The 26525-nt window shown below is 38.5% G+C and overlaps 1 protein-coding gene across 2 annotated transcripts in view; it reads left to right on the top strand.

Moving 5' to 3' along the window:
* Nucleotides 1–26525, top strand: part of ADAMTS9 (ADAM metallopeptidase with thrombospondin type 1 motif 9) — a 162125-nt gene that overhangs the window by 9278 nt on the left and 126322 nt on the right. For both annotated transcript variants that reach the window (XM_027523573.1, XM_027523572.1), the window contains exons 4-9: nucleotides 17789–18078; nucleotides 19243–19326; nucleotides 19428–19543; nucleotides 20565–20605; nucleotides 20728–20833; nucleotides 25219–25365. In XM_027523573.1, the coding sequence (XP_027379374.1) occupies nucleotides 17789–18078; nucleotides 19243–19326; nucleotides 19428–19543; nucleotides 20565–20605; nucleotides 20728–20833; nucleotides 25219–25365 (784 nt within the window). The remainder of the gene's footprint in view (nucleotides 1–17788; nucleotides 18079–19242; nucleotides 19327–19427; nucleotides 19544–20564; nucleotides 20606–20727; nucleotides 20834–25218; nucleotides 25366–26525) is intronic.

Genomic DNA, 26525 nt, shown 5'->3' with positions numbered 1-26525 from the left:
TTTAAAAAGCATTCCAAGTGACTTAGAAGTTCAGTTCTATATGAGAGTTCCCAGTAAAATGAGATTTCAGGCAGTAAGCACTGTCCATAGCTGGCACTGTCTTTGCATCTCCATCACTGCTTTTCATCTTCACTTCTCATAAAGTGATAGATGATTCGAGCTAGAAGAAACTAGCTCTAGGTCAACGTGCTAGCTCTACCCAGATGAGCAAACTGTAGGGTTGGGATGTTAAGTTACTTGTTTACGGGAGTGATACTTAAATATTCAACAAGAAACCTTCAGAATTTAAATTGGCCAAAGGCTGGAAGCAGGCACCTGGAAGCCCTCTGCTGAGCTAGGTGTAACCCTTCAGTTGCTGGATGATGAGAGTCTTCCTTGGGGCAGGGCACTGTGGCTGTGACACTGCTTCCTACAGACAGAATAGAAGTCTTGCTCATTTCTGATTGTTAATGTATGTTGAATTTTCAAACAGGATTCTGAGATAAGTTCTGTTAAAAAGACATGTAGAAGGAGTCTTATGGAGTAAAAATGTTATGGAATTAGAAAGGAGTCTACAACATAATTTATTCATTAATGTGTGCATTTATTCATTCAACCATGAGCTATTTATTGAGTAACTTCTCTATGCCATGAGGATTAAACCATCTTTTTACAGTTAGGTATGTGACCTGAAGCACATTTAGAACACAAAGTAAGAGTAACATGAGTAACATGTCCCTTCCAAGAGGGTAGGTAGGACTAAATAAGTATGAAATAAAGAAAACTCCAGGGACAGATGGTAGACAATCACTGAATGGGAGATTTTTTTTTAATGATCATAAAAATAGAAATTAAGACACCATAGCTAGGTATGGTGACTCAAAATACCAAAACTCAAAGTTAATCATATCCCTGTGGTTAAGCTTAGAGCTTCTTGATCACCTGATCATAAAAAGCCAATAAGAGACTTGCCCCATGGTGCCCCTGCCAGTGAGTGGCAGGGCTAAGAGCCCTTTCTTTGTGTTTATCTCTACCTAATGCAGCATTTTGAAATTTTATTTCTTGCTACTTTCTCTTAGCTCAGTTTCTGTGTCTCTGTTTTCCCATCATTGGTTGTGTCTACCTATGTGCCCATTGGCCACTTGAGTGTCTATGCATTGGTTTGTGGTTTCCATCCTGTTTGTAGGTTCCTCGGGATTCAGGCTGGGGTGTGGGGTAGCTTCTCTTTCTTATGGTAGGCCCTTGTGACTGGTCTCCCTTGCCCACTGGATCCTCAGTAGAGGTCTTTGAGGTGACTGCCTGACCGCCCTAAACGCCAGGGGGGCCGAGTGGTAGACTCATGGGAGCTGTTTGGGAGAGTTTGTTGCTTTTTAAAAGCCCCCACCTGCTGATCCTTTGCATTGCATTTCCAGATGACGCCTCAAGTTCTGTTTTGCAGACACCTGCTATTTGCCTCTGGATTTTATGCAAGACGATTTAGTTGTTTTTGTCAATGAAAGAGATGCATTTCCCAACAGGTGAATGAGAGGAAGGCAGGAGAAAAGACCAACAGACCAACAGAAGGTTGTTCTGTTTGCCTGGACCTAAAAAACAGTGACTCTCTGTAACTAAAATGCCTCTCTCACCCTTCCATCTCAGCAAGGCTCGCTCTTTTGCTCTTCCTTAAGGCATTTAAGAGTTGTACACTCACTAACCCATCAGTGCCACTTCTAGTTGGACATTTGTGTAAACAGGTTTATATACTGAGTCTGGTGTTGTTTATTATAGCAAGTGACTGGAAACGACCTAAGTGTCTTTGGTTGAAGGATAGATCAATAACTGATGAAGTCTACATTTGATGGATTCTTATGCAGCCATTAAAAATGATGGCATAGATTTAGGTTAACAAACCCAGAAATAGATATATTAAGTGCACACACAAGTGATGAAGTAATATGAGGGTATGATCTCATTTTTAAAAATAATGACAGAGTATGTGGGAGAGCATGCATGTATAAAGAAAAAGATCTGAAGCAGTAGTCACAAAAATATTAAAAGGGACTATTTCTTGTTGGTGGGAACATAGGCAATCTTTACATTTTTAGCTTATATTCTTATATTTTTGTCATGATTCTATAATAGGTTCATAATCAAAAAATGCAGTTGAAAATAAAAGGAGGAGTGGCATATAATTATTTTGTAATCCCAAGACACTTGTCACCAGGGACAAATAGCCAAGTCAAGACCCCACGTTTCTGTCTTTGGGATGAGATAATCTCAGCTTCCCTGGTGGCTTAGAGGTTAAAGCATCCGCCTGGAATGTGGGAGACCCAGGTTCGATCCCAGGGTCGGGAAGATCCCCTGGAGAAGGAAAATGGCAACCCACTCCAGTACTCTTGCCTGGAGAATCCCATGGAGGGAGGAGCCTGGTAGGCTACAGTCCATGGGGTCGCAAAGAGTCGGACCCGACTGAGCGACTTCACTTTCACTTTCTTTCACTCTCAGTACCCAGACAGATAAAATTCCTGCCTTGTGGCTACTTCTTTGGAACATCAGGGCTGGTCAAAGCTGAGACTCCATTCCCACATAGCTAAACTGCCTTATGCCTGCTGTACTAACTGTGGGATTATAATGGGATTACCATGGCTTAGTCTTAGTTCAGTGCTGGGAGCTCTGCCTGTCACCCCATTAGAGTGTACTGTCACTTCTTGGTTGGGCTCCCAAGGATGCAATTGTAAAGCCTGGAAAATACAGGACGCCTATGAATTTGCTGTGCTACACACTTTCCATATCTTGTCATATGTCATTCATTCATAAATACTGTGGGTAGTTATTATTAGCCTATTTTACGGTTGAGTAAATAACGTCTCAGTGAGGTTGAGCCTCTTGTCCAAAGTCACACAGCTGGTATAGGAAATTGGCTTGACACTTGAATTCAGATCTGATTCCAGTTTGCTCTGCTGTGAGCCGAACTTCATTGAAAACACAAATGGAAGCTGCCATCTAAAAAAAAATCCCTTTTCACTCAAGTTTTCAGAGCATCCTCTCTGACTTCTATATAATCTCATCTTTAAATAATACTAACAGTGGCTAATGTTTATTGAGTGCTTATTGCATGGCAGACACTGTTACAAGTGTTTTCCATGGATTAGATTTAATTTTTACCTCAATTTCCACTTTTGCAGATAGGAAAACGGAGACATAGAAAAAGTCCTTAAGGGTTACAGCGCTCCTAAACATACCATTTTCCACAGCCCTTTTGTCCTAGTCTGGCTAAAGTAGTTTTTTGGCCTGTCCCTTTGTTGATTGAATTGCATTTGTGTATGAATTATTTTTGCTGGAACTTTTTTTTTTTTTTGCTGGAACGATTTTTTTTAAAATGCATTCCTAGAATCTAATTTGTTATGGAGGAAGATTGCCTGCTGCCTGGAATTCCCACTGAGGTTCTGATGACTCACAAAGCCTGTGTCTCCAGCTTGCTTCTGTTGGAGTATATACTTGTTACACATTAACCTCGTGTATCCCATTAATAATTTAGCATAGATTAGCTGATTAGATTAGCTGCCCTTAGAGTTGGGCCCAAATGGAGTGAGAGACAGAGGTAAGGAACAAACCTCAGAAGGGGTCTTCAAGTAAACAATTCTGGGACAGCTTGAGGGTTCCAGGCAGTGACAGAAGCTTTTGTTGACCTCCTACTTCTGGCTGGCCCTAAGCCTGTCTGGTGTTGTGTGTGTGTGTGTGTGTGTGTGTTTAGTATTTTTAAAGTTTTTATTGAATTTGTTGCAATATTGCTTCTGTTTTATGTTTTGGTTTTTTGGCTGAGAGGCATGTGGGATCCTAGCTTCAACCGGGATCGATCCTGCCACTGCTGTATTGGAAGGTAAAGTCTTAACCACTGGACCACCAGGGAAGTCCCCTCAGGTTGTTGGTTAATTAGTGATTTGTATGAGGCCAGCCTGCCACCACTTTCCCACAGCCTTTTTCTTTCTTTAGATCGTTTCCCCTTAGCCTTTTAGCCTAAGAACAGGCCACGGTGAAGGGACCATGTGCTGGTCAATGTGAAAGTGCATTGTGGGTTTTTTCATTTAGTCCTATAACAGCTTCTCGGGAGTAAGATGTGTCAGTTATTCCCGTTTTACAAATGAAAAAACTGAACTCAAGAGACGTGAATGAACTTGTGTAAATAGGGAACTTGTGTAAATAGGAAACAGCTGACCCTTAAACCCAAGGTCTATTGGCATCTTTAAAGATGGATTTTTTCAGTTGGGGTTTATTGTTTTGGCTTAATTTCTTTTCATTTACCTCTTTTTGTTCCTCATCCATCTTTATATGCCTTTCCCCCCTTTATTAAATTCTTTGATGGACCTTATTATGTCTACTAAATAGTCAATAGCAGCAATGACTTCTAAAATTCTCTGTGAACTACTAGAAAAGTACTGTTTTAAATAATTGAATTCTTGAGCTTGTTTTCTCAGCTTTATATTCTTTGAACATTTATATTAAAATATTGCTTTTATTTTGTTTTAACATTAATAGTGCAGCACGCCAGTAAAATTGGCAAAGGGTAGTAAAACAGAAACTTCTAATACAGGACCTGTTCTCATCTAATTTTTAAAAAATTTTCATCATGTTTTTTAAAAAGCATTTTATTATGAACATCTTCAAGAAAAGTACAGGCAGAAGTAAAACGAACCACCAGTATGTACCATCTACATTTAATGATGAGAAAGTGTTTTCCCCATATTTGCTTCTTATTTTTCCTTTTTGTTAAAGTAAACCTAAGTATGATGTCATTTTCTAAATACTCTATGTTTCTGAAAAATGAAGATACATTTTCTAACATACCTGTGATAGTGTTTGTCATGGTGAACAGAATCAATAGTAATGACTGCATATCATCTAAAGAGTATCTATGTTGGCATTTTCCTGATAGTCTCCCAAATGCCTTTTTACAGTCCATTTGTTTTAGATGATGCTCTAAACAAGGTCCACACACTGCAGTTGGTTGTTAGGTCTCTGAAGGAACTTGTCACTTTGTTGTCACTGCCATTATTGTGAACAGTCACTGTTTTCTTTCTAGTTTTAGTTTTGCTCCCTATGACCCTTTTTATCTTTTCCATTTCTTTCACTCTTTGACTCTTCTTTATTACCCTAAGATCAGGGTGCATCTGCAACAGTTTGAAAGAGCAGAGTCAGCCCCTAAACCTAGAACACAGCAAGAAGAAAGCCACCAGGGATGAGCCACTTATCAGAGTAATTTCCTTGAGCACAAAAGGTGGTGTGTTAGGTTGTTTTTCTGACCCTTTGTCTGGAGCCTCCTGAAAACCTCCTCCCCGCCTTTTTTTAAACTGACCAATAGAAAGATCCTTAGGTTACAGTATTTTTTGAGACTACCTTATCTACCATTCAAGAGTTTCACTCGCTTGTGTTCTGAAACCCAGAAGAGCCAGTTTGCGGTTGGGAAAGTGAAATGACAGGTTAGGTTTGGATGTGAAGTAAGGTCTCTGTGATGTATGACACACTTTCCTGTCCCCTCCCACAAGCCCTTTTGACAAACTTCTGGATTCAGAGATAGCCCGAGGGTGGACCATTTCACCTTTGGTCCCAAATCAGGACCTTTCCCTGTCACCTGTCATCAGATCTCAGTTATTTTCCTTTCTGCAAAAGCGCATTCACTCTCAAGGAAAAGGGTCAGACAGATACTTGCTAGTTTGTTCATCTTCCCAGGAAACCCCTGAAACAGTTAAGATGCATGTCCTTTAAAGAAAGAATGGAAGAAATGACAGAAACCTGGGACAGAGGGCAGCCGTCAGATGTACAGGCTGATAGTGGCAGGAGGTACTTAGGGTAAATTTGAGGGCTTTCAGACCTTCACCTGAGCAGGCTGTCTTTTCAGAGTAAGACATCAGAGAAACTCATGGTTCTCTTCTTACAAGGGTTTACTTCTTCTAAACCCATTCATTTAATAAAGTGCTATTTACTCATACAGTTGAGGTTTAAATTTTTCATTTCTTGCATCTTTATTGAGATATAATTGGAGGTTTAAATTCTTGAACTTTGTATCTGCCAAAGTTAGGTTCTTTGTAATGATTAGATTATTATAGAATCCTTGTCATAGTTATTTTTGGGTAGCTAGAGTCTGCTTGTGTCTGGACCAGACTCTGCCTGGAAATGCTGTACAATCCCAAATCATTAGTAAGTACAAAGCATTCTGCATGTCACAGAAAGGAGCAGGAGGAAATTCAAAATACAGTGGTTGTGTACTTGTGAGCAGTGGACTTTGAGAAGGAGTAAAAATAAATGAGTGGCAAATATTGGCAGAATTCTTCCTTTTGTATCAATTCCCCATCTCTCACATGACATTAGAGTTAGGGTAGGGTGTTAAGAATGTACTTGGCCTGTGATGTGTGAGAAAAGTTTAAATTAATGGGATAGACCTCAGAATTTTCCTGCTAAGATTTTAATTTTTTACAAATTTTTTTTTGCATCTTATCACTTTATTTATTTATTTATTTTTTTAAATTTTATTTTATTTTTAAACTTTACAATATTGTATTAGTTTTGCCAAATATCGAAATGAATCCGCCACAGATATTTTTATTTTCTATTATATTGGAAACTATATTATATATATACTACATATGTATATATAATATATTCTAGTATTTTCATTTTTTTCCTATTAAGATATTATTTATACTCAGTAAACAGTCATCTTTTTCAATGTACAATTTTTCAAGTTTTGGCATACAGTTAGTCAGGTAACCATTATCACAATCAAGATAGAGAATGATTCCTGCTGTGCTTTACAGCAGCCTCCTACTTTCTGTCTCTCTAGTTTGGCCTTCTCCAGAATGTCGTATCACTGGAATCATTAAGCATGGTCATTGGAGGTTTATACACACTGTTGCCTGCATCAGTAACTCATTCCTTTGTATTGCTGAATAGTGTTCCACTGTATGGGTAGACCTTGATTTGTTTGTTACCCAGTTGAGGGATAAAGTTTGGCAATTAAAAATGAAACCTCTATAAACACTTTCATGCAGATTTCAGGGTGAACATACGTTTTCAGTTGGATAAATACCTAGAAGTGAGATATCTGAGTTATATGGTAAGCATATGTTTAACTTTATAAGAAACTGCCCATCTGCTTTTCAAGGTGACTGTACAATTTTGTAGTCCCAATGGCAGGGTATAAAAGTTCTGCTGCATCTTCACCAGGACTTGGTTTGGGCAATATTTTATTTGGCTGATTCTGTTTTTTAATTTTAGCCATTCTAGTAGGTGTGTAGTGGTATCCCATTGCAGTTTTAATTTGCATTTCCCTAATGACTAATGATGTACTTATTTGCCGTCTGTGTATTTTCTATGGTGAAGTGTCTGTTCAAAGTCATTCCTTAAAAAAAAAAAAACAAAAAAAAAACAAAAAAACTGGAACATCTGTTTTTGTGTTAGTGAAGAGTACTTTATATATTCTGATATAAGCCCTTTATCAGAAATGTAGTTTGTAAATACTTTCTCCCAGACTACAGCTTGTTGTTTCATTTTCATTTGCAGACCCTTATTTCAAATATGTCTTCCTTATTTTATTGCAAACATTTCATGTTCTGTGGATTTCATGCTGTCACGGGATGACGCTGCAGGAAAGCATAGTAGACAGAGCAGTATAGGGTTTGTCCAAGACACAGGTGCAGAGAAATGGACTCAGAAAGACTTCTGTAAGTCTAGTTATTCAAAGCCATAGTCTGTGCCAATGGAAAGGGACATTGTTGTGTTTCTTTCTAGCTGATATCTAGAAACATAACTTTCAATTTCAAGCCGTGTAGTTAATGATAGGAATAGGTTCCTCTTGCCTAATGGATGCAAACATTTACAAAAGAAACCCTGAATCCCTAAGAATGCAGTTGTGTTCTACTTCACATTATGTGCACACAAGAGAGAAAACCAGAGGACAGTGATATGGAGGCATGCATAGCAGAAGTCAGCAGTGTGAGATTCAGCTGTGTGTGACCACACATTTTGGGGGAAACAGGAATGGGAGACATGACTCCATTTTCCCGCAAAGTTCCTTTGTGGGCAGTATAATGGTTTTTGAAAGGTAACTTGATTATGAGCTAGTTTTTTTTTTTTTTTTTTTCTTTTAAGCATATTTCCTAATCCTGACATTTTATGCTATTCCAGTGAAACAAGTCAAATTAGAGAATAGAAATGGTTTTTAGAAACTGTCACCTATGTTAGCAGTTCCAAAATAAGCACTTTGTAGTGAGAAATGGAGATACATATATGGTCCCTTCCTTGGTATTTTTTAACATCACACATAGCACATTTCTTTTTTCTTGGTCTCTCTCCATTGCAATTATTCTGTCTCCTTCTATGTGCCTACCCATTTTTTTCATATCCTCTCTGAGTGGCCAAGAGAGGAGACTGTTGGGTTTTGCAATTTTTGAATCTTAAGACTTCATTTTCCGCATTTTTCACTTTTATCTTACTAAATATGAGAACTCATCAGTTTCCAATATGGGAATGAACTTTAGTTAACTTCTCTTCTCTGTCTTTGTGGATAAGAGGATTGAGGCTCTGAATTTTTAAGGGATTCATAATCTTGGAGCTAAAGTGAATGGAAAAATGAGCCCTGAACAAACATAGGCCTCTTCCTTCCTATATTCTTTACAGGCTGTAAATCAGGGAAAATATAAAAATAAAATATAAATCAATGCATGGTGCCTGGAAAGAGGATGTTCAGAGGTACAACTCAAATGGGATTTTGGTAGTGCCACTGGGTTTATTGTAAGTGTAATAACTATGAATAAACTAGTGAGAGCATTTAAAAAGGTATATCAAGGCTATAGAGAAAGACGTTAGGCTTTTAATTCACTTAAGGGATTAAGTTGTCACAGCAAGCACCGAATATATAGCAACTGAATATATGAGCTGGGCCAGGGTGCTGCGGGCTGGTGGCCTGTGGTTGGGAGGGCCCCTGGTGAGTTCAAGCTGTGATCAGAGTACAGTGTGTCCTTACAAGCACTCAGGACCGTGGTGGCCAGAATATGGACATCATGATGCAGGGTTTCTACTGCAGGCCTAGTGGGTAAACTTGTCCTCAGTTGCCTGGAAACTGGGAGACTGGTGTATCAAAGGAATGTGGGAGATATGCTCTCTAGGAGTTGTTTCGAAGCCTTTTTAAAGGACTCCAGCCCAAGTGCCTTTTAGTCTGTGATATGGGAGCCATACCTAGACCCACTGTGGGCATCACAGGGCCACCAGGAGCTGCACAGAAATGTTAGCAGAAGCCCCTTTATTCTAGCAGCCCTAAAAGGCTGCTCAACCTTAGTAATGAGTTGCTGTGGCCAATACCTCTATAGTGCTTACTGTGCACCAGGCTGTATTTCAGCACTTTCCCTGTATATTGAGTGATTCAACCCTTCCTACCACCCTGGTAAGTAAGAATCATCATTATCTCTGTTTCGCAGATGAGGAAACTGAGGCCCAGAGGGCTTCAGTGACCTGCCCAAGGTCCCAAATTGAATGCACAGAAACCAGGATTTCAATATAGGTCTCTCTGACTCCCAAACTCTTAGCAGCACATCACGGTGCCTCCTGTGTTCACACTGAAAACACTTAGAGCCTAGAATGCACCAGCCTGGACCATAGCCAATAGCTGCATGTGGCTCCGGAGCCCTTGAAATGGCGTTGGTGCTGCCAGTTGAAAGGATAATATTGGGTTGGCCAAAAGATTTGTTTGGGTTTTTCTGTAAGATGACGTGGAAAACCCAAATGAACTTTTTGGCCAACCCAATATTTTTGGATGTATTAGGTTAAATAGAATATATCATTAAAATTAATTTCATCTGTTTCTTTTGACTCTTTAACATGTGGTTGCTGGAAATTGTTATCTTCCATGTGGGGCTCACATTTTATTTCTCCTGGAGACCGCTGGCCTGGAAGATCCCACGTCATGTCACAAAAAGGCCTGTGAAACAACCATTGGAAGCAGGCTGCAGACAGTGCATGGAGACTGTAGACAGCTGGGACCCCGCTGGGCAGAAGGGCCCATCTCCCCTTATTGCTCAGAGATGGAATGAGTCAAAACCAACATTTCCCTAGGAGTCTATTTCAGGATATTAATAGCAAAACCAAACAAACTCTAAGACCTATAAAATACAGGCCCGGGTATGTTCAGCATTGTGCTATTTCAAGTAGATGTGTTTTAAATATTTTCTGAAGTTATTTCAAGGGTGCCTCAGTTTGATCATTTATGAAATGGAGCTAATAAGGCTTGTCACATGTGGTGCTGTGAGGAAGGATCAGGTTAGTCCATGTAAAGTGCTTTCAATAGTGCTTGGCAAGGTGGAAGGCTTAAATGTGAGCCAGGATTATTGTAACAGTGTAGTCAGTGTTGTTGTAGTTACTGCATGTAGTTGAAGGAGCTGGGGGATGCTGAATATGGGAGGATATAGCAGGGCCTTTGGGGCAAGAGTCTCAGCTTCTGCACCTGAGTCAGCAAATTTACCTCCCCAGTATAGGGGAGGCACACAGCCCTTGGAAGGTGGTGTGATGACCTTCAGACATGCCTCCCACCACCCACCACCAACCACTTATCAAAGCCCCTTGAACTGCAAGAAGCTTCTAATTGTCTTCTCCCAATGGCATTTCCTTCTCTCCCCAAGAGGAAAGTCCGTCAGTATACTCCTCTTCATCTCTGTTTTCAAGGACTTTTAATCCCCTCATAAATTGGCCCATATCCCATAATTTTCCTGATTCCATGGATAAACAAAACGTAGACTGGTTTCTTTTCTTCAGGACTTCTCAGAGCTCTTAAAATGCTATTGTGTATGGAGAAAGTCCCAGATGTAAATGCTGTATAAAGTATTTTGCAAACTCACTTGGCTTGTTTTGGGAAATATCTTCTGGGACTAACGTTCTGTAAACTGCTACTGGGGAAACATTGTCCATAAAGGTTCTGGCCAGCCAAAAGGGAAATCTCTCCCGCCATGGCCCTTTGCACCCTTGTCCCCCTAGCCCTGTGTGTGGAGCACTGTTAGATGTTGGACTGGGCAAGCCATTCCCCCCCTGCCCCCCCCCCCCCAAAACTAACAGTTTGTCCAGAGAAATGGGACACATTTGGGTACGTGACTGTCTAGAGTATCTAGGAATTCACTGTGTTTTTTAGGCTATCAAACTGAGTACCCTTAAAAAAATTAAGTCTTGATGATTTTCATTCATATGCTTTAGAAATTTATATACACAGAACAATTCTTTCCCTTAGTTCCTTCCCCATCCAGTTTCTGGAAACACATTGTTCTTTATATTAGAACATTCATTGGTTTTATGGCTATTTTTGTTTTATGTTTTATCTCTTTCTTCCCTGCATTGTGCTTGTTTACCCATCTTCCTCTGATCCCAGTAGACTGTGGTTCCTGTCTCATCGAGTCTCTCTCTGGCGGTTTCACTGAACAACTCTTTGAGGGTAGATCTTAAACATGACTAGAACAGAGGGCGGGAGCTGCCCTCAGCTTCCACTTTTTGTTTGTTGTATGCATCAGTCTTTGGAGCCAGTTGAGAGGCGGAAGTGTTTGTGGCATTTGTTTCCACCTCATTACATCTCGGACTGGGTCTTCCCACGTCAGTCTGCATGCGCCTCTTACCTACATTGCAAGTTCCAAGGGAACAGGGGGCTGGTCTTTATGACTTTCCTTCCTTCTTCCTGTCCCTCCCTCTTTTCCTTTAGAAGACTCTTCCAAAAATAGAATTGTTTTGTTTGAGAAACTCTGATGTCAACATTCAAATTTATAAAGAGGGGCTCTTTTGCATACTACTAGTAAAGCAATAACAACTAATAATTCCTATCACAGTAAATATTAAATGGAGCTTTCCTGTGAGCCACATTCTGTGCAGCAGGCATTTTTCATATTTTCTGTTCTAACCGTCACAGTTACCCGTTAAAGTGTGTACTGTCTGTATCCTCTTTTTACGGATGAGAAAACTGAACCTTTAAGATAGAAAATTGCCCAAGAAGGGGCAGCTAGAGCCATGCTAAGGCAGGACCATGAACCAGGGCTGGTCTGGCTCCAGAATCCAGGTGTGGAGCTTCTGCGGACTCCTGTCCACTTCCTTCTGGCTGTCACGTACTGGAGAGGCAGAAAGGAGACCTGGTAAAATCCCAGCACTCCAGTCTTCCCTTTGGTCCTGTGCTGTGATTCCCCTGCCCACATAGACCATGAGGTCAAAAGGTGGCTCAGTGCCTCAAGGTAATTTCAGTTAAATTTTGATCAACCTTATAAACATAGAGAACAATGATTAACTTCCCAGCTGTTAATGTTAACATTCGAATCTCCTTAGCTCAGCCCCAATGGGTGGGAAGCACTCAGTGAGTAACTAACACAGAATAACCAAGCCTGAATGTTATTTTCTAAAATAATTCCAGTTGTTTAGTAATGCCATATGCATTTTATGGCATGGCAATGTGAAATGAAGTTCATTTAAAACATTTTTGCCAGTAAATAAGCAAAAAAATTTTTTTTTGGCTGTCATATTTTTTAATATTGATACTACCTTAAGTTTTTATGATACTTTGTCTTTAAGGATCCTTCCCAAGTCTTATTTCTGTTTTGTTGTTGTTTATTTCAACTTACTTGGCCAGTGCTTTGCATAAAATAGATACAAAAAAAAAAAGATTTTAAAATTCAGTTTGTAATTTGGAAGTAATTTTTTATACACTTTATTAAGTCTCAAAATACCCTTAAGGGTGTAAACAGCTATTCATATACCCATTGAAGAGGTCAGAAAACTAAGGCCAAGAGAAATGATTCAGAAAAGATTATTTAAGGGTACAAACAGCTTGTCTTTAGAATTATTTTTAAGCCAGAAAATTGTTTTTAAAAAGAACAGTCATTCTCCCTAGATAGAAATCCAATCATAGTCACAGAAAGAAATCGTGCATGCTTATTTAAGGCAACATTATTCAGTTGAATTGTAGAACCCAAATGCCCACTAATGAATGAATGAATGAACAAAAGGTGATACATCTGTATAGTAGAATACTAGATGGCACCAAAAAGTAATAGAGTGCTGATACAAGTTACCACATGGATGAGCCTTGAAAACATTATGCTAAGTGAAAGAGGCCAGACCCAAAAAGCATGACTGCATTTGTATTAAATGCGAATCCATAGGTAACAAAGTATAGGTCAATGATTGCCAAAGACTGAGGGGAAGAGGAAGAATGAGGAGTGATAACTTGATGGGTACAGGGTCTCTTCTTTTGGCAATACATGTATTCTAAAATTAGATAATAGAAATGATTACACAGCTCTATAAATGTACCAAAAACCACTGAACTGTATACTTTAAAAATACGAATTTTATAGTATAAAATTATATCTTATTAAAAAGTGATAAGTGTAAAGCTTTATGTGGGTAAAATGAAGAGCAAAAATACACTGATCATTTATACCGTGCTTTCTACCAGGGTGAAATTTCATTATGTAGCTCATTCTGATAAAACTATTAGCAAAGTGACATTGCAAATTTGAAATACTAAGCTTCATTCCATTATGCTATCAGGTCACTAAAGAGAGATGTGGATGGCTTTCGTTTTATTCTGATAATGTGTGTCCCTTGGTGAAAATCGTTCTCTGATATTAACAGTTTCTATTCAGAGGCAAGAGAGTTGAGCAGATGTACCAGTTAAAGTGTCTGGTTTTTCCATTCTCAGTAAAAATGTTCTTGGATTTGTAGTCATAGTGAATGTTTGAATCTTTAAAGCTCTTAGTCTTTGTAAAGCCAAATTCAAAACTGCCTGCTAAAATGGTTAATGTGGTAGAAATTAGTTGGGCTAATTAGGTCAATAAATATTCTAACTCATTAAGATAAAAGGTCAGATGGGTAAAAGACTGGGGAAGTATGTAATAGAAGATGCTCTTTTTGATTCTGAAAACATAATTTTATTCCTGGATTTTTATACCATATATAGCATACTAAATTGTTTCTTTGATACAAAGATTAGTTGTGAATGAAATGTCTTCCAGGTGTATTAGGATTTGCATGAGTTATTCTCCATTATTTCTGTTCTTTGTTAGAAATCTCTTTTAATGATTAATGCCTTAATTTTTTCAACTTTGCTACTTAAGTGTACTTTTTTTGCAATTAGTGCCTGATTTATTCTCAGGTTTTCCCATGCCCAAGTACCCCCTGATGATTCTCTAGAGATGATTCTTCTATGTGATCGTAAGAGGGAATTCTATATAGTATTTCCTCAGTATTTTTCTTGCTGCAGTTATACTTCTCTCTAAATAAATCTTTTAAGTCAAAATATTTATGGAAGACAGTAAGTAAAGATTATTTGCTTTTCACAAACTAAGTAACATATTTTCTTTTCTTCACAGCTTTATTGAGATATAATTCACATACCATACTATTCATCATTAAAAGTGTCCCGTGATTTTCAGTGTGTTCACAGTTGTGTGCCAACCACCATCACAGTCAATAATAGAACATTTTTATTACTTGAAAAAGAAACCCTGTACCCATTAGCTATCAACTCCCCTGCCAAGGTCCTCACCCTGCCTCCAGCACTTAGCAACTAATCTACTTTTGTCTTTATAGAGTTGCCTATTCTGGAAATTTCATATGACTAGAATCATATAATTTATTGGCTTTTGTGACAAGCTTACTTCACTTTACTGATATAACGTTTATCAAAATGTTTTATAATGGTAAAAGGGTCCATTCATTAGAAATATTTAGCAGTTATAAACAAACATGCATCTCATATCAGAGCACCAAAATGTGCGAGGCAAAAACTGACAGAAATGAAGAGATAAATAAAAAATTCAACAGTAGTAGTTGGAAACTTCAATACTACTTTCAGTAGTAGGTAGACTAGCTAAGGAGAAGATTAACTAATAAATAGAAAACTTGAACAACACTGTAAACCAACTATATACCTAACAGATATCTGTAGAACAGTCTACTTCAGAGCACACATTATTCTGAAGTACACATAGAACATTCTCCAGACTAAACCATATGCAAAGCTATAAAACATATCAATAAATTTAAAATCATAGAAGTAATGCAGAGTATCTTCTCTGACTACAGTAAAATGAAACTGGAAATCAATAACAGAAAAAATGGGAAACTCAAATATATTTGGAAAGTAAATAGCACACTCCTGAATAATCAAAGAAGTTGGAAAGTACTTTGAGATAAATGAAAATAAAGGCACAGCATATCAAAATGTATGGGATGCAGCTAAAGCATGACTTGGAAGAACATTTATAGCTATGTTTTAAATGTCTCAAACAGTAAAGAATCCACTTGCAATACGGGAGACCTGGGTTCGATCCCTGGGTCGGGAAGATCCCCTGGAGAAGGGCATGGCAACTCACTCCTGTATCCTTGCCTGGAGAATCCCATGGACAGAGGAACCTAGTGGGCTACAGTCCATGGGGTCGAGAAGAGTCAGACACGACTAAATGACCCAACACATACACGGAAAGAAAGATCTCAAATAAAAAACGTAACCTTCCACTTTAAGATACTTGACAAAGAGGAGGAATCTGAAATACAGTACAAACTAACATCCAGTTTTCAATGTGGCCTCCATACACCTGTTATAAAAAGCTAGTGTTTGTGAAAATACGCACCAGATACTATTTTCCAGTATGGGTTCAGTTTAGAAACTGTCAACCAAATCATGAGCCCATTTCAATTCCTAGCTCTTAAGTAGTCTTATGTGATAGAAAGAGCACTGTTTAGGATGTTGATCAAATCCATGCCCGATTCCTGATACCACCACACCCTATATGTGACATTGGACAAGTTACTTAATCTCTCTGAGACTTACTTTCCTCATCTGTACAGTAGAGGTAATTTTCTCTGCGTGAGAATTATAAGATAAAATGTAAAAGGGCCTAGTTCAATATCTGGCATGTAGTAGGTGCTTGATTCATATTTATTTATAATCACTGGTGCATTAAAATTGGAATGACAGCCTAAGTACCTATATGGCATGGATATACATATATGAATGGGGCTTCCCAAGTGGCTCAGTGGTAAAAGAATCTACCTGCTGATGTAGGAGACAGATGAGATGCAGGTTCAGTCCCTGGGTTGGGGGAAATCCCCTGGAGGAGGAAATGGCAGCTCACTCCAGTATTCCTGCCTGGAGAATTCCATGGACAGAGGAGTCCGGCGGGCTACAGTCCATGAGATCACAAAGAACTGGACACGTCTAAGCAACTGAGTGCACACGCATACATATATGAATACTCTTGAAAGAGAGACTGGAAGAAAAATAGTCTAATGTTGAATCCTACTGTGTACCAGGCTTAGGGCTGGTCACATTATCTAAAGCTGCACTACACATAACTTGTTTGACAGTTTGGACTGATATCGCTGTTTTAACAACCACTAAAACACTCTACTTAGGCAAAATACACATGCTGGCCTAATTGATTGTTTTAGAAATAGCTTATAATGGTTAAATATTTGAGCCCCTCAAATATGAAAGGACTAAAACTTTAACTTGTTGTTGTTATTACTGGTGTAATAAATTCCATTAATTGTGTTTTAGGAAAGCATTATTTCTTAGTTGTGCAATTCTGTTGCCTATTTGGACTACAGATTAGTGGCATTAAAGCTTTGAAACACATTTATGATTTGATTGGCAAGATAACTGATTAAGTTCTGTTTTTACTCAAAGCATATTTTGTCAGGCACTTTTATGCTTATTTTGTTTATTGTGTGGTTGATGACTGAGTATTTTCACCTATAGCAACACAAGCCTCAAACCAGGTTCAAAACTAGTACTTGTCAAAACTGTAACATGAATATGAATCACTTAGAGATCTTGTTAAAATGTGGATTTTTATTTATCAGGTCTAGAGCGGGGCCTGAGAGTTGTATTTCTAACAAGCTTCCAGGGGTGGCAGATGTTGTTGGTCCACACTTTCAACTGCAAGATTGTGTAGAATCCAAGAGGTACCTAGGCTAGAATCAGAAATGAGGAGAGCCCATCTGGTATTATATATCACAGTCCCAAATACCTATTCATACTCTCTGAGTATAATCTACTTCCTTAACTGAGCCCTGAAATAATTAAAAATTTGTAGGCACTGAACAGCAGTGATTCTATTCTTACATTTCATGTATTACAGTGATTGAATATGGTAATAGAATAATACCCTGTCATGCATTTTCAGTAGTTCTTTGTACTATTACCTTGCGCACTGCTCAGGCCCCTTTACACTGTATCTCATTGAATATGAAAAGTGATGTACATGAATTATCTCCATTTCCATTCTCTAGAGCTCTATGGCTGCCTTGTTGGCCCTTTCTCTATGAATAGCAAAGAACAATGAATACAAACCACTTAAACCCCAGTCAGACTTTTGTTACCAAATGAAGAGAATAAGCAATTGTTTCCCCTAAACTCAGGCCTGATTTTCTAATAATTTACCTGAGCATTTATGGAAGCTTCCTTGGAGAAGGAAATGGCAACCCACTCCAGTATTCTTGCCTGGAGAATCCCATGGACAAAGGAGCCTGGTGGGCTACAGTCTATGGGGTTGCAAAGAGTCAGACATGACTGAGCAACTAACACACACACACACAACATGGAAGCTTCCAAGAAGGCTGATTTCAAGTCTTTAGTCATTTAAATGAGAGCACAGATTGAGTTTTACCTGGAGAGTCCATAGCGGGTACAACTTGATTTTTGTATGTAAATTTGACTACAGAGGCATCATTTTAAGACCTGTCAAATTAAATTCTTAGTATGAAATATATGTGGCTCAAAATGTAATGCATGCCATCTGATTTGTTACAGAACATAGAAATAGTCACAGTAAGGACAAGAGGAAAACGAGGACAAGAAAATGGAGAGGGAGGAGTAGCCTGGCTGATGACATGGCCGTGTTAAATAGCAGCTTAACCACAAGCACGCTTCCTGCCAATGGTAGCAAAACAGACAGCACAAGGGAAAAGGGGACCCACAGAAGAACAAAACGTTTTTTATCCTATCCACGGTTTGTAGAAGTGATGGTGGTAGCAGACAACAGAATGGTTTTATACCATGGAGCGAACCTTCAACATTATATTTTAACTTTAATGTCAATTGTAAGTATCTTCAAAAGTAGGTGATTTATCATGTTTCTAAATGTGCCTTTGGGAATGGGTTTCCACCTAGTGCTTTGGAGGATCATTCAGGGCTGACATTTCAACAATTCAGGCAAGTGACTGAAGAGAACATAAGATTATTCATTGGCTGCTCTTGACAATGACAATAATGAGTATAAATAGTGTTTATTCTGCATTAGACAATGTACTTCTTACTTAAAAGGCATCATTTCTAGTCCTCCTGACAACTCTGCTAGGTAGATTGTCATTCCTGTTTTGTTGATAAGAAAACTGAACCTCACAGGAGTTGGGTTGCTTGTCCATGATCATGTAAAGCCAGAAACGTAGCTTAGAGACTGCATGTGATCTTCAGCCTGTCCACTTCTCCAAATCAGTGCCCTTTGACATGTGAACCGGCACAGCCAGGTATGGGTCCCCAGTAAGACATTTGGGCGCTGGTTGTGAATCAGAGTCAGTGGTGGAGCTTTGTAAAATGTCTCTATCCCCTATCCCCAGGATTTTTAATTAAGTAGTTTTGGGGTGAGGCTTAGGAATCTCTCACTTAAATTTTGAATTTTTCTGCTCCCATCTTGAATTGAAAAAGTAATAAATTTGCATGATAGAAAAACAGATGAAGCAGATCCAAAGACTAGGGGAAAAGCCTAAGTGCTTTACCCTGCCCAGTCTCTCAGAGGCCACCTATGTGGCAAGTTTATTTGCCCATGTTTCTAACCAGCACTGCCCAATAGAAATTGATGCAAGCCATGTTTAAAAACATAGGTGAATGTAATTTAAAATTTTGTTAGCCACACACACAAAAGAAACAGACAAAACCAATTTTAATCATGTATTTTGTTTTATATCTAAATGTTATTTCAAAGATATTAATGAGATGAGTAAGACTCTAAAGCCCAGTATGGGCTTCACACTCAGAATGTGTGTGAAACTTAAACTTGCTTGCATTTATTTACTCTCTGAAACTGCCATCTATGCATTTTACAAAGAGATTTTTAAGAAATATTTGTTGACTGAATGAAAATTCACAACTCCAAAATGCGTATGTTTATATGAACCATAAAAAGCCATGGAGACCAGTGTAAGAAGTGATTTGCTTATTGCTTACAAAGAATTCACAATTAACTGAAAAATTTATCTCGGTTGCAGGTAGCCTCTATCTATAAAGACCCAAGTATTGGAAATTTAATTAATATTGTTATTGTGAACTTAGTTGTGATTCATAATGAACAGGTAATAAAGTTTTATTTCTTTTTGCTTCTCTCTGTATCCTAAATGGCATATCTAATTGGTGTTGGTACAGTGGATCAACCATAATTCTTGTCTGTATTTAGGAAGGACCTTCCATATCTTTTAATGCCCAGACAACATTAAAAAACTTTTGCCAGTGGCAGCATTCAAAGAACCATCCAGGTGGAATCCAGCATGATACAGCGGTTCTTGTAACGAGGTATATGGACGTCTTATCCTTCCAGTATTTAGTTTCTTGTCAAGTTGATGGGATAAGGTTGTATATTGCTGCTAGCCAGCCCCTAGTCCAGTTTTTTTCAGCTTTAGCACTATTGGCATTTTGGATCAGATAGTTTTGTGTTGTGGGGACTGCCCTGTGCCCAGCGGGATGGTTGGCAGCATCCTTTGTCTCTACCTATTGTATACTGGCAGCTCTCCCTCCTCTTGACTGTGACAGCCAAACTATTGTCCAGACATTGCCAGATGCTCTCTGAGGGTGCATGGGGAAGAAGACACAGTCACACCTGGTTGAGAACCACTAACCCATAGTTACCAAGTAGGCAATAAGTGTGTTAGACAGTCCTGGAAGTAAACGCCCTTATAGAGGGGGCAGCTGCCATTCAGATTGACCTGGTCATTACTGTGCAGGATATACATAGAGTCTTGCCAGCTTTTGTGATTCTGTAAGAAGCCAGAAATGAGGATTTTTTTTTTTTGAAAATGTGAACGCTCCTAGTTTTTAAATGGTAGCTTCTAGTTCAAAATATTTAAAATGCTATGCAGGGCAACAAAGAAGTATGCTGGCCTTGGGCTTCCCTGGTGGCTCAGACAGTACAGAAATATGCTGGCATAGTTGTGTCTTCCATCAACATCTTTGATATGGTCATAAACATTCTTAACTAAACTTAAGTGAAAGCCATTTATAACCTTCTCAGAATGTTTTTTCAGAAAGTAGAATCACTTGTTTCAAGGTATGAGGAAAATCCTGGGTGGAAAGATTTTCATTTGCCCTTGGCTACCCTGGTTGACAGGAGACGACTCAATGTAACTTTTAATCTGTAAGCCAGTGATTCATAAATTTTTTGAGTTGCAAACCCCTGGCTCTGTTAACTAGCTTTTTGTCATCCCTCCCCATCTCTAAAGTAGTGGTGGTGCGAATACCTGAAAGGCTGAAGTGTTTGCTTGTATTGGTGTTTACTGTTGGGTGTCAAGGCCCTAAAGCAAGTCTGCTTTGCTTTCAGACAGGATATCTGCAGAGCTCATGACAAATGTGATACATTAGGTGAGTCTACTGTGTGTATCCTCTCTGGCTTCAACACTTTATGACATGCTTTTCTTCTAAGCCATAAATGCTTTTTAAAGTAAATCCTTGTTTGTTTGTTTGTTTGTTTTCCTTTCTAATAGGTCTGGCTGAACTGGGAACCATCTGTGATCCATACAGAAGCTGCTCTATCAGTGAAGATAGTGGATTGAGTACAGCTTTCACAATAGCCCACGAACTGGGCCATGTGTATGTTTCCTTTCCATATTTTCATTTCATTTGCAGTGACCTAAAGCTTTTGTTCCTTCGCATCAGTGAGCATTCAGTGGACTTTAAAAGGTGTAAGACACTTCTTGAGGCATAGTTGAGTTTGCAGGGTTGAAAAGCTTTGAACCTTGTTGGGAGAAATGACTTTGACTTCAGAAAGCTGAGTAAATGCAGTGCACCCTGTTCGGCCTTAGCTCATGTGTCTCTTTGGCTTAACTGAACAGGTTTACCAGGCAAGGTCTAATATGCTCCTTTCCTACTTCAAAGTGGAAGAAAGAGGGTCTTTCTATCCCTTCCACTGAAGCAGAGAGTATATCAGCCCAGAAAACTTATCTTTGTTTAGTAGGGTCCTCCAGCATTGCTGTGGCCTGCACAATTTTCCCAAACCCAGATGATTCCTGATTCTGGTTATACAAGTTTGTCCTTCAGATACTAGCCTCTGAGAACAGAGGTGACCCTCTTTCAGGGGAAAGAATGAGCAAAGATACAGAGAAAAAAGAAACCATTTCCTATTTATGATCACTAAGTGTCTGGTCATTATGAAATTGGTTTTTCCTTTTTGTTCTTTAGCGACAAAGCCTTGTTAGAATGTGAGGCAAAACAGTCTAAATTTACTCAAAATTATTCCAGTTTTTTATCTGCTATCTTTTCTATCTACAGTGATTAAATTACTTATACCTTTTTGAAATAATTTTCAAAAATAGCTGTGTATCGATCTGCATGTCAGATGTTTACTTTAGAGATAACATCATCTATTAAGCAAACTCTTTCATTTGCCAAATGTTTTTTGAAGGCACTTTATATGCAGTGTACTATGGTAGGTGTAATGCAATATGCATGTATAGAGGAATCTCTAATCCCAGTTCCACAGTCTCTTATCCCAATTCCACATATAATGAATATATTTTCAAGTATATTTTAAGAGCACACTCCTTTTATTCTCCAATGGAAATATCATCACGTGCTCAATATTTACAGAATAAAAAAGGCATGACTTTCAATTAAGCCTTTGTGATGCATCAGAGTCCTTCTTAGTCAATTGTCTCTCTGTCCCTTGATTTCTCAAATACCTTCATGAAACTCAAGGATTTCTTGGAACTAGATTTGAAAATTACTGATTCTACCAGCATTTCCCAAAGTTTGGTACTCTTACGCTGATTCCAAGAGGATGGTCCATGGGGCGAAATAAGGGTGTTGTAATCCAGTGATTAAAAAAAATTTTTCCCAGCCATGTTTGGAGTGCCAAGGCCAAATGCCATGAAGTAAAGGTTCTGACAAGTCCTGTATTGATTTTAACTCAGGTGTTGATTTTATCTCAGTTCCCCCATGTTTATTTTAACAGAATCTTTGGAGGATTTTCATTTCTTTGTTTTACATGATACCTAGTAAATTACTTTAGACCTTTAAATAGGGGATGTAGATTTCATAGTGAGGAATAGGGTGATGTTTCAATGGGGAAGCTATTCCTGCCCCAGAACACGGAACAAGGAGAGTTACAGAGACAAGAATGTATTCCAAGGGCAACGGTGTATTTGATTAACAAATTAACATTTCCTCCCAAAATAGGGCTAACAAAAATATACTGTGTAAAGAAATATAATTAATTTCCTATTAATTCCTTTCCCCAAAAGAGTTTATAAACCTCTTTTAGATAGCCAGGTTATAAAATTGACATTTTAAGGAATGTAAGAATTTTAAATAGCAACAACAAAATATTTATGCCATATAGAAGTCTTAATTCACAGTTAACAGACAACTCCCCTGTAAAAACTATGCTGTTGACATGTTTCCAGGAGCTTTCATTTGTATTATCTCCCTTAATCTTTAGAATCCCCACAAAGTAGATATTAAGTCTGTGTGTTTGACTTAGAGATATTAAGTTAACCAAATTGTAGTAGCCAACCAAATCGTGGTAGCTAATGAAGGCATAGGAGCGTATGATGTTGGAGCACCAGTTCTAGGGTAGAAGTCAGCAGGTAGCCAGATAGCCAAGATCTGGACTGAATTGTTACAACATTCCCTTTGACTTGAGGAAAATATATGCTATTTCCCTTCCTGTAAGATGGAAACAATACATATACACCTTATCTCAAAAGTGTCAGGAAATAAGAAATCAAGTAATCAGCGAATGATGTAAGTTGTGGCTTAAACAGAAAGTGTATTCCTAGCCTGTTAGTGAATTATTTATTTATTTTTTTTTTGGCACTTTGTTTCCTAGAGTTAGCTTTGTTATTGTGTTAAGAAAAGTGAAAATCTTTTTTGTTTTTAATTTCCTACCATATTCTCTAACAAATTTTTCTAATTAACTTTTTCAAAATTAAATGTTAAGTTGTTATGGTCATGACTTTCTGATAAAATAAAATCTGAGAGCTGCTCGGAGGAAAAAGCAACCAACCTGTTATTTGGTGAGCGTCATTGGATGCTACAAAAATAGCTCCTGCCTTCTTGTACCAGCTTCATAGACACTAAGAATCTGAGAGTCAGGAAGAATTGGGGAAGTGATTGAGTCTCTACTGGACACAGAAATCCTTACACAGTGTTCCTGAAAAATTGTCCATATCTTGTCTCACAGGAGAGAATGTAGTTTGTATATATTCCAAAACAGGAGGTATTAGACTGAAGTAAACTCCAGTTCTAGCTCACTTAATAACCATGTGACCTTGATCAAATAGTTAAACCTCCTACTTCCCAATTTCCTCTTCTGTAAAATGTGAATAGTAATAGCGTACTATTCATTGGGTCAAATAAGTAATTAAGTTAAATAAAACATCAAATGCATTTAACACACTGGCTAGTGCATTGTGAATGCTAAAAAAGTCTTGTTAATTATTTTTTAGTAAGTGCTCGATGAATGGTTGTTATATAACCCCTGCTATGAACAAACATGCCTGATATTTGAATGAAAAAAAAAAAAAAGTTTTCTGTTTACATGATGGAATAAACTGGATTTTATCAAGTCATGGTGGTGTGGGGAATAAACACCAGCTCCTTTGCACCAGAGAGAAACAAGCAAGATTTGAAAGCTTTTCTTGTATTCGGTTTGTTGATGGAGGTGTTACACTTAATCTGCATCTGGGTTTTAGAATCCTGGACAGTCATTTCTTTAAGAAAATAGACTCTTAAGCATCCATTACTATTAAGTCCAACCAAGAGAGTTGGAGTTTTCCCATCTGGCCATTATTGAGGGTCCTAAGGTTTTAAAAGAAAAAGGAAATAAAACATGAGAAATTATTGGGATGGACCTCACAGACTTTTATTCCAGCTTTTATTTTTATATAAAGCAAGTGAGTTTACTTCTGTCTGACTTTCTTGTTTTCATATCTAAAGATGAACTCGTAAGGGGAATTTCTCCCTAAGTGCCAAGTTAGTCAGATGCATCAGTTTTGTGATTAGGAATAGTCATCCAGAGAGGAAAGCCCTTGTGAGATTGTTGCCCAGTGGATAATTATCTGACTGAGAAAGGCATGTGGGTCATAGAACTGATGTTTCTGGATTGAGAAATGCTTCCTGTCATTTTTTTCCCCCACTTCCTTTCTCTAAGCCAAGAATGGCAAATATGTGTTAATGCTGCTGCTGAGTTCCCTCCCAGACCCAAGAGGACGTTGGCACTCCATCATAGCCATTTTTTGGGGTGGAACCTAGATTAATTTAAGAATTCTTTTGTGCCCAGATTTTCAGGAAGCCAGTACCAATCAATTGTCATTGGCGTGAAGCTTGAAACTATTTGCCATCTCTGAGTTAAGCCAACTGAATTGGCACGCCTCTGGTTTCCGTGCTGCAGCTTTCCTTAATGGGTTTTACTGTGCACGAACTTTGTATAGCTCTATAACGGTATACTTACATGGTTTTAGCGTTTGTCAACCTGACCCAAAAAGGAGGAGATGCCAAGACCCACCGTGAGCCTCTCATTAGAAAGCTTTTGGCTTCAGGTTTTGACACTTGACTGACTCTTCATGTGAATAGTGTTATCATAACCTGCCAAATTCTTGACTCTATAAATTGGCCTTTAACAGCTTGTTAGGAATTCCAACTACTGTATTCTAGCACCAGCTACAGCACACGCAGAGCCTCTGCAATTCCACAAAATACAGCTAAGCCAAATAATGGCCCAGTTCACATCTTTTTCTTTTTCTTTTTTTTTTACATTAAAGGCACTTTACATTCAGTTGAGTCAGAAATATGTTTTATTCTACTCTCTACCTTTAATCTTCTAGTAAGTTTTGTTCTGCTCACCAGGATTCAGGTTCTTATCCATAATGCAGTAGTCTGTTAAATTTTTTCTCTTAGCTGCGTTGTCAGAGCAATTATAACAGCTCAGTCCCTTATTGTTTATTGACTTTTTATTATCATTGTCTTCTCGGCCTTAGGTTCAACATGCCTCATGATGACAACAATAAGTGCAAAGAAGAAGGAATCAAGAGCCCCCAGCACGTCATGGCCCCAACATTGAACTTCAACACCAACCCCTGGATGTGGTCAAAGTGTAGTCGAAAATATATCACTGAATTTTTAGAGTAAGACTCGAACTTTGAGTACAGCCTTCATGCTAGCATCTGACCTACATGCAGTGAACTCATTGTGGGAAAGAAAACGTAGAGTCAAGCATTCCTTTTGAGTTGTTATTTTTGTTGACATTCCTGGGAGGAGGGAAAAGAAAAATACTCTCTGACATCTGTGTAGTTCATGTCCTCGCCAGCACTTAGAAGATTGCAGACTGAGCTGAAGAAAATGTTGAGGTCTTAAAGAGAATATGTAAATGTTGCTTCATTCTTAGTAAAGCTGTGAAATCTGTTCAGGTCTTGGGGAAGAGACCATGTATATGATAACATGATGAAGGAAGGCAAATATTTATGTGCTTCTAAGTTAGTAATTTGGGGTTGGAAAGAGATAGGGAAGTGAGACATCCCCAAAGAACATTACAGGGTAGATGAAAATTGCACAGACCTCCATGTTGTTGAATTAAAAACATCCTCTCTCTGTCTCTCTTTATCTCCTTCCCTCTTTCTCCTTTTTTGCCTTTTTTTTTAAGTTTCCCACCAGGATGCTCAAGGATCCAATTACTTTATACAATATCCTTGTGTCACAGATTTATTGCTCTTCTCTCCCAGATGTACAGAAGGTTAAGTGATTATCCCAAGGTCACTGGGTGTATATTTCCCCAGCCACAGGGAAGAGGGGGCTTGTTAATCAGAACTCACTGGGTGTGAATTTTCCAGACGATGTGTTTGCAGAAACATGGAAGAACTGGCAGGTTGCTGGGGGTTTTGTTTTGTTTTTTTTTTCAACCAGATGATCTAAAGTGTTTCTTACTGTAGTCATTTATTCACTTACCCATTCAATCAGCAAATATTTACTAAACACTGATTGCTATGGACAGGATCCCATATTTGGGTGAAAAACAAACTTTTTTCACCCCAAACAAGCTTTTACCCCTAAGAAGCTTATACTCTATTGGAAAAGATGACCAAAAATAAACATTTTAGAGTAATTGCCCTGAAATGTGATAAAGGCTGAAGCAGGTATACATCTCCCCCTGGTTGTATACGTGGAGAAGGAAATGGCAACTTACTCCAGTATTCTTGCCTGGAGAATCTCATGGTCTGACGAGCTTGGAAACTACAGTCCACGGGGTCACAAAGAGTTGGACGCAACTGCAGTGACTGAGCATTCATGC

This window comes from Bos indicus x Bos taurus, chromosome 22 (genome assembly GCF_003369695.1).
Source record: "Bos indicus x Bos taurus breed Angus x Brahman F1 hybrid chromosome 22, Bos_hybrid_MaternalHap_v2.0, whole genome shotgun sequence".
NCBI classification, from domain to species: domain Eukaryota; kingdom Metazoa; phylum Chordata; class Mammalia; order Artiodactyla; family Bovidae; genus Bos; species Bos indicus x Bos taurus.
This window is presented reverse-complemented; position numbering and strand designations above follow the sequence as displayed.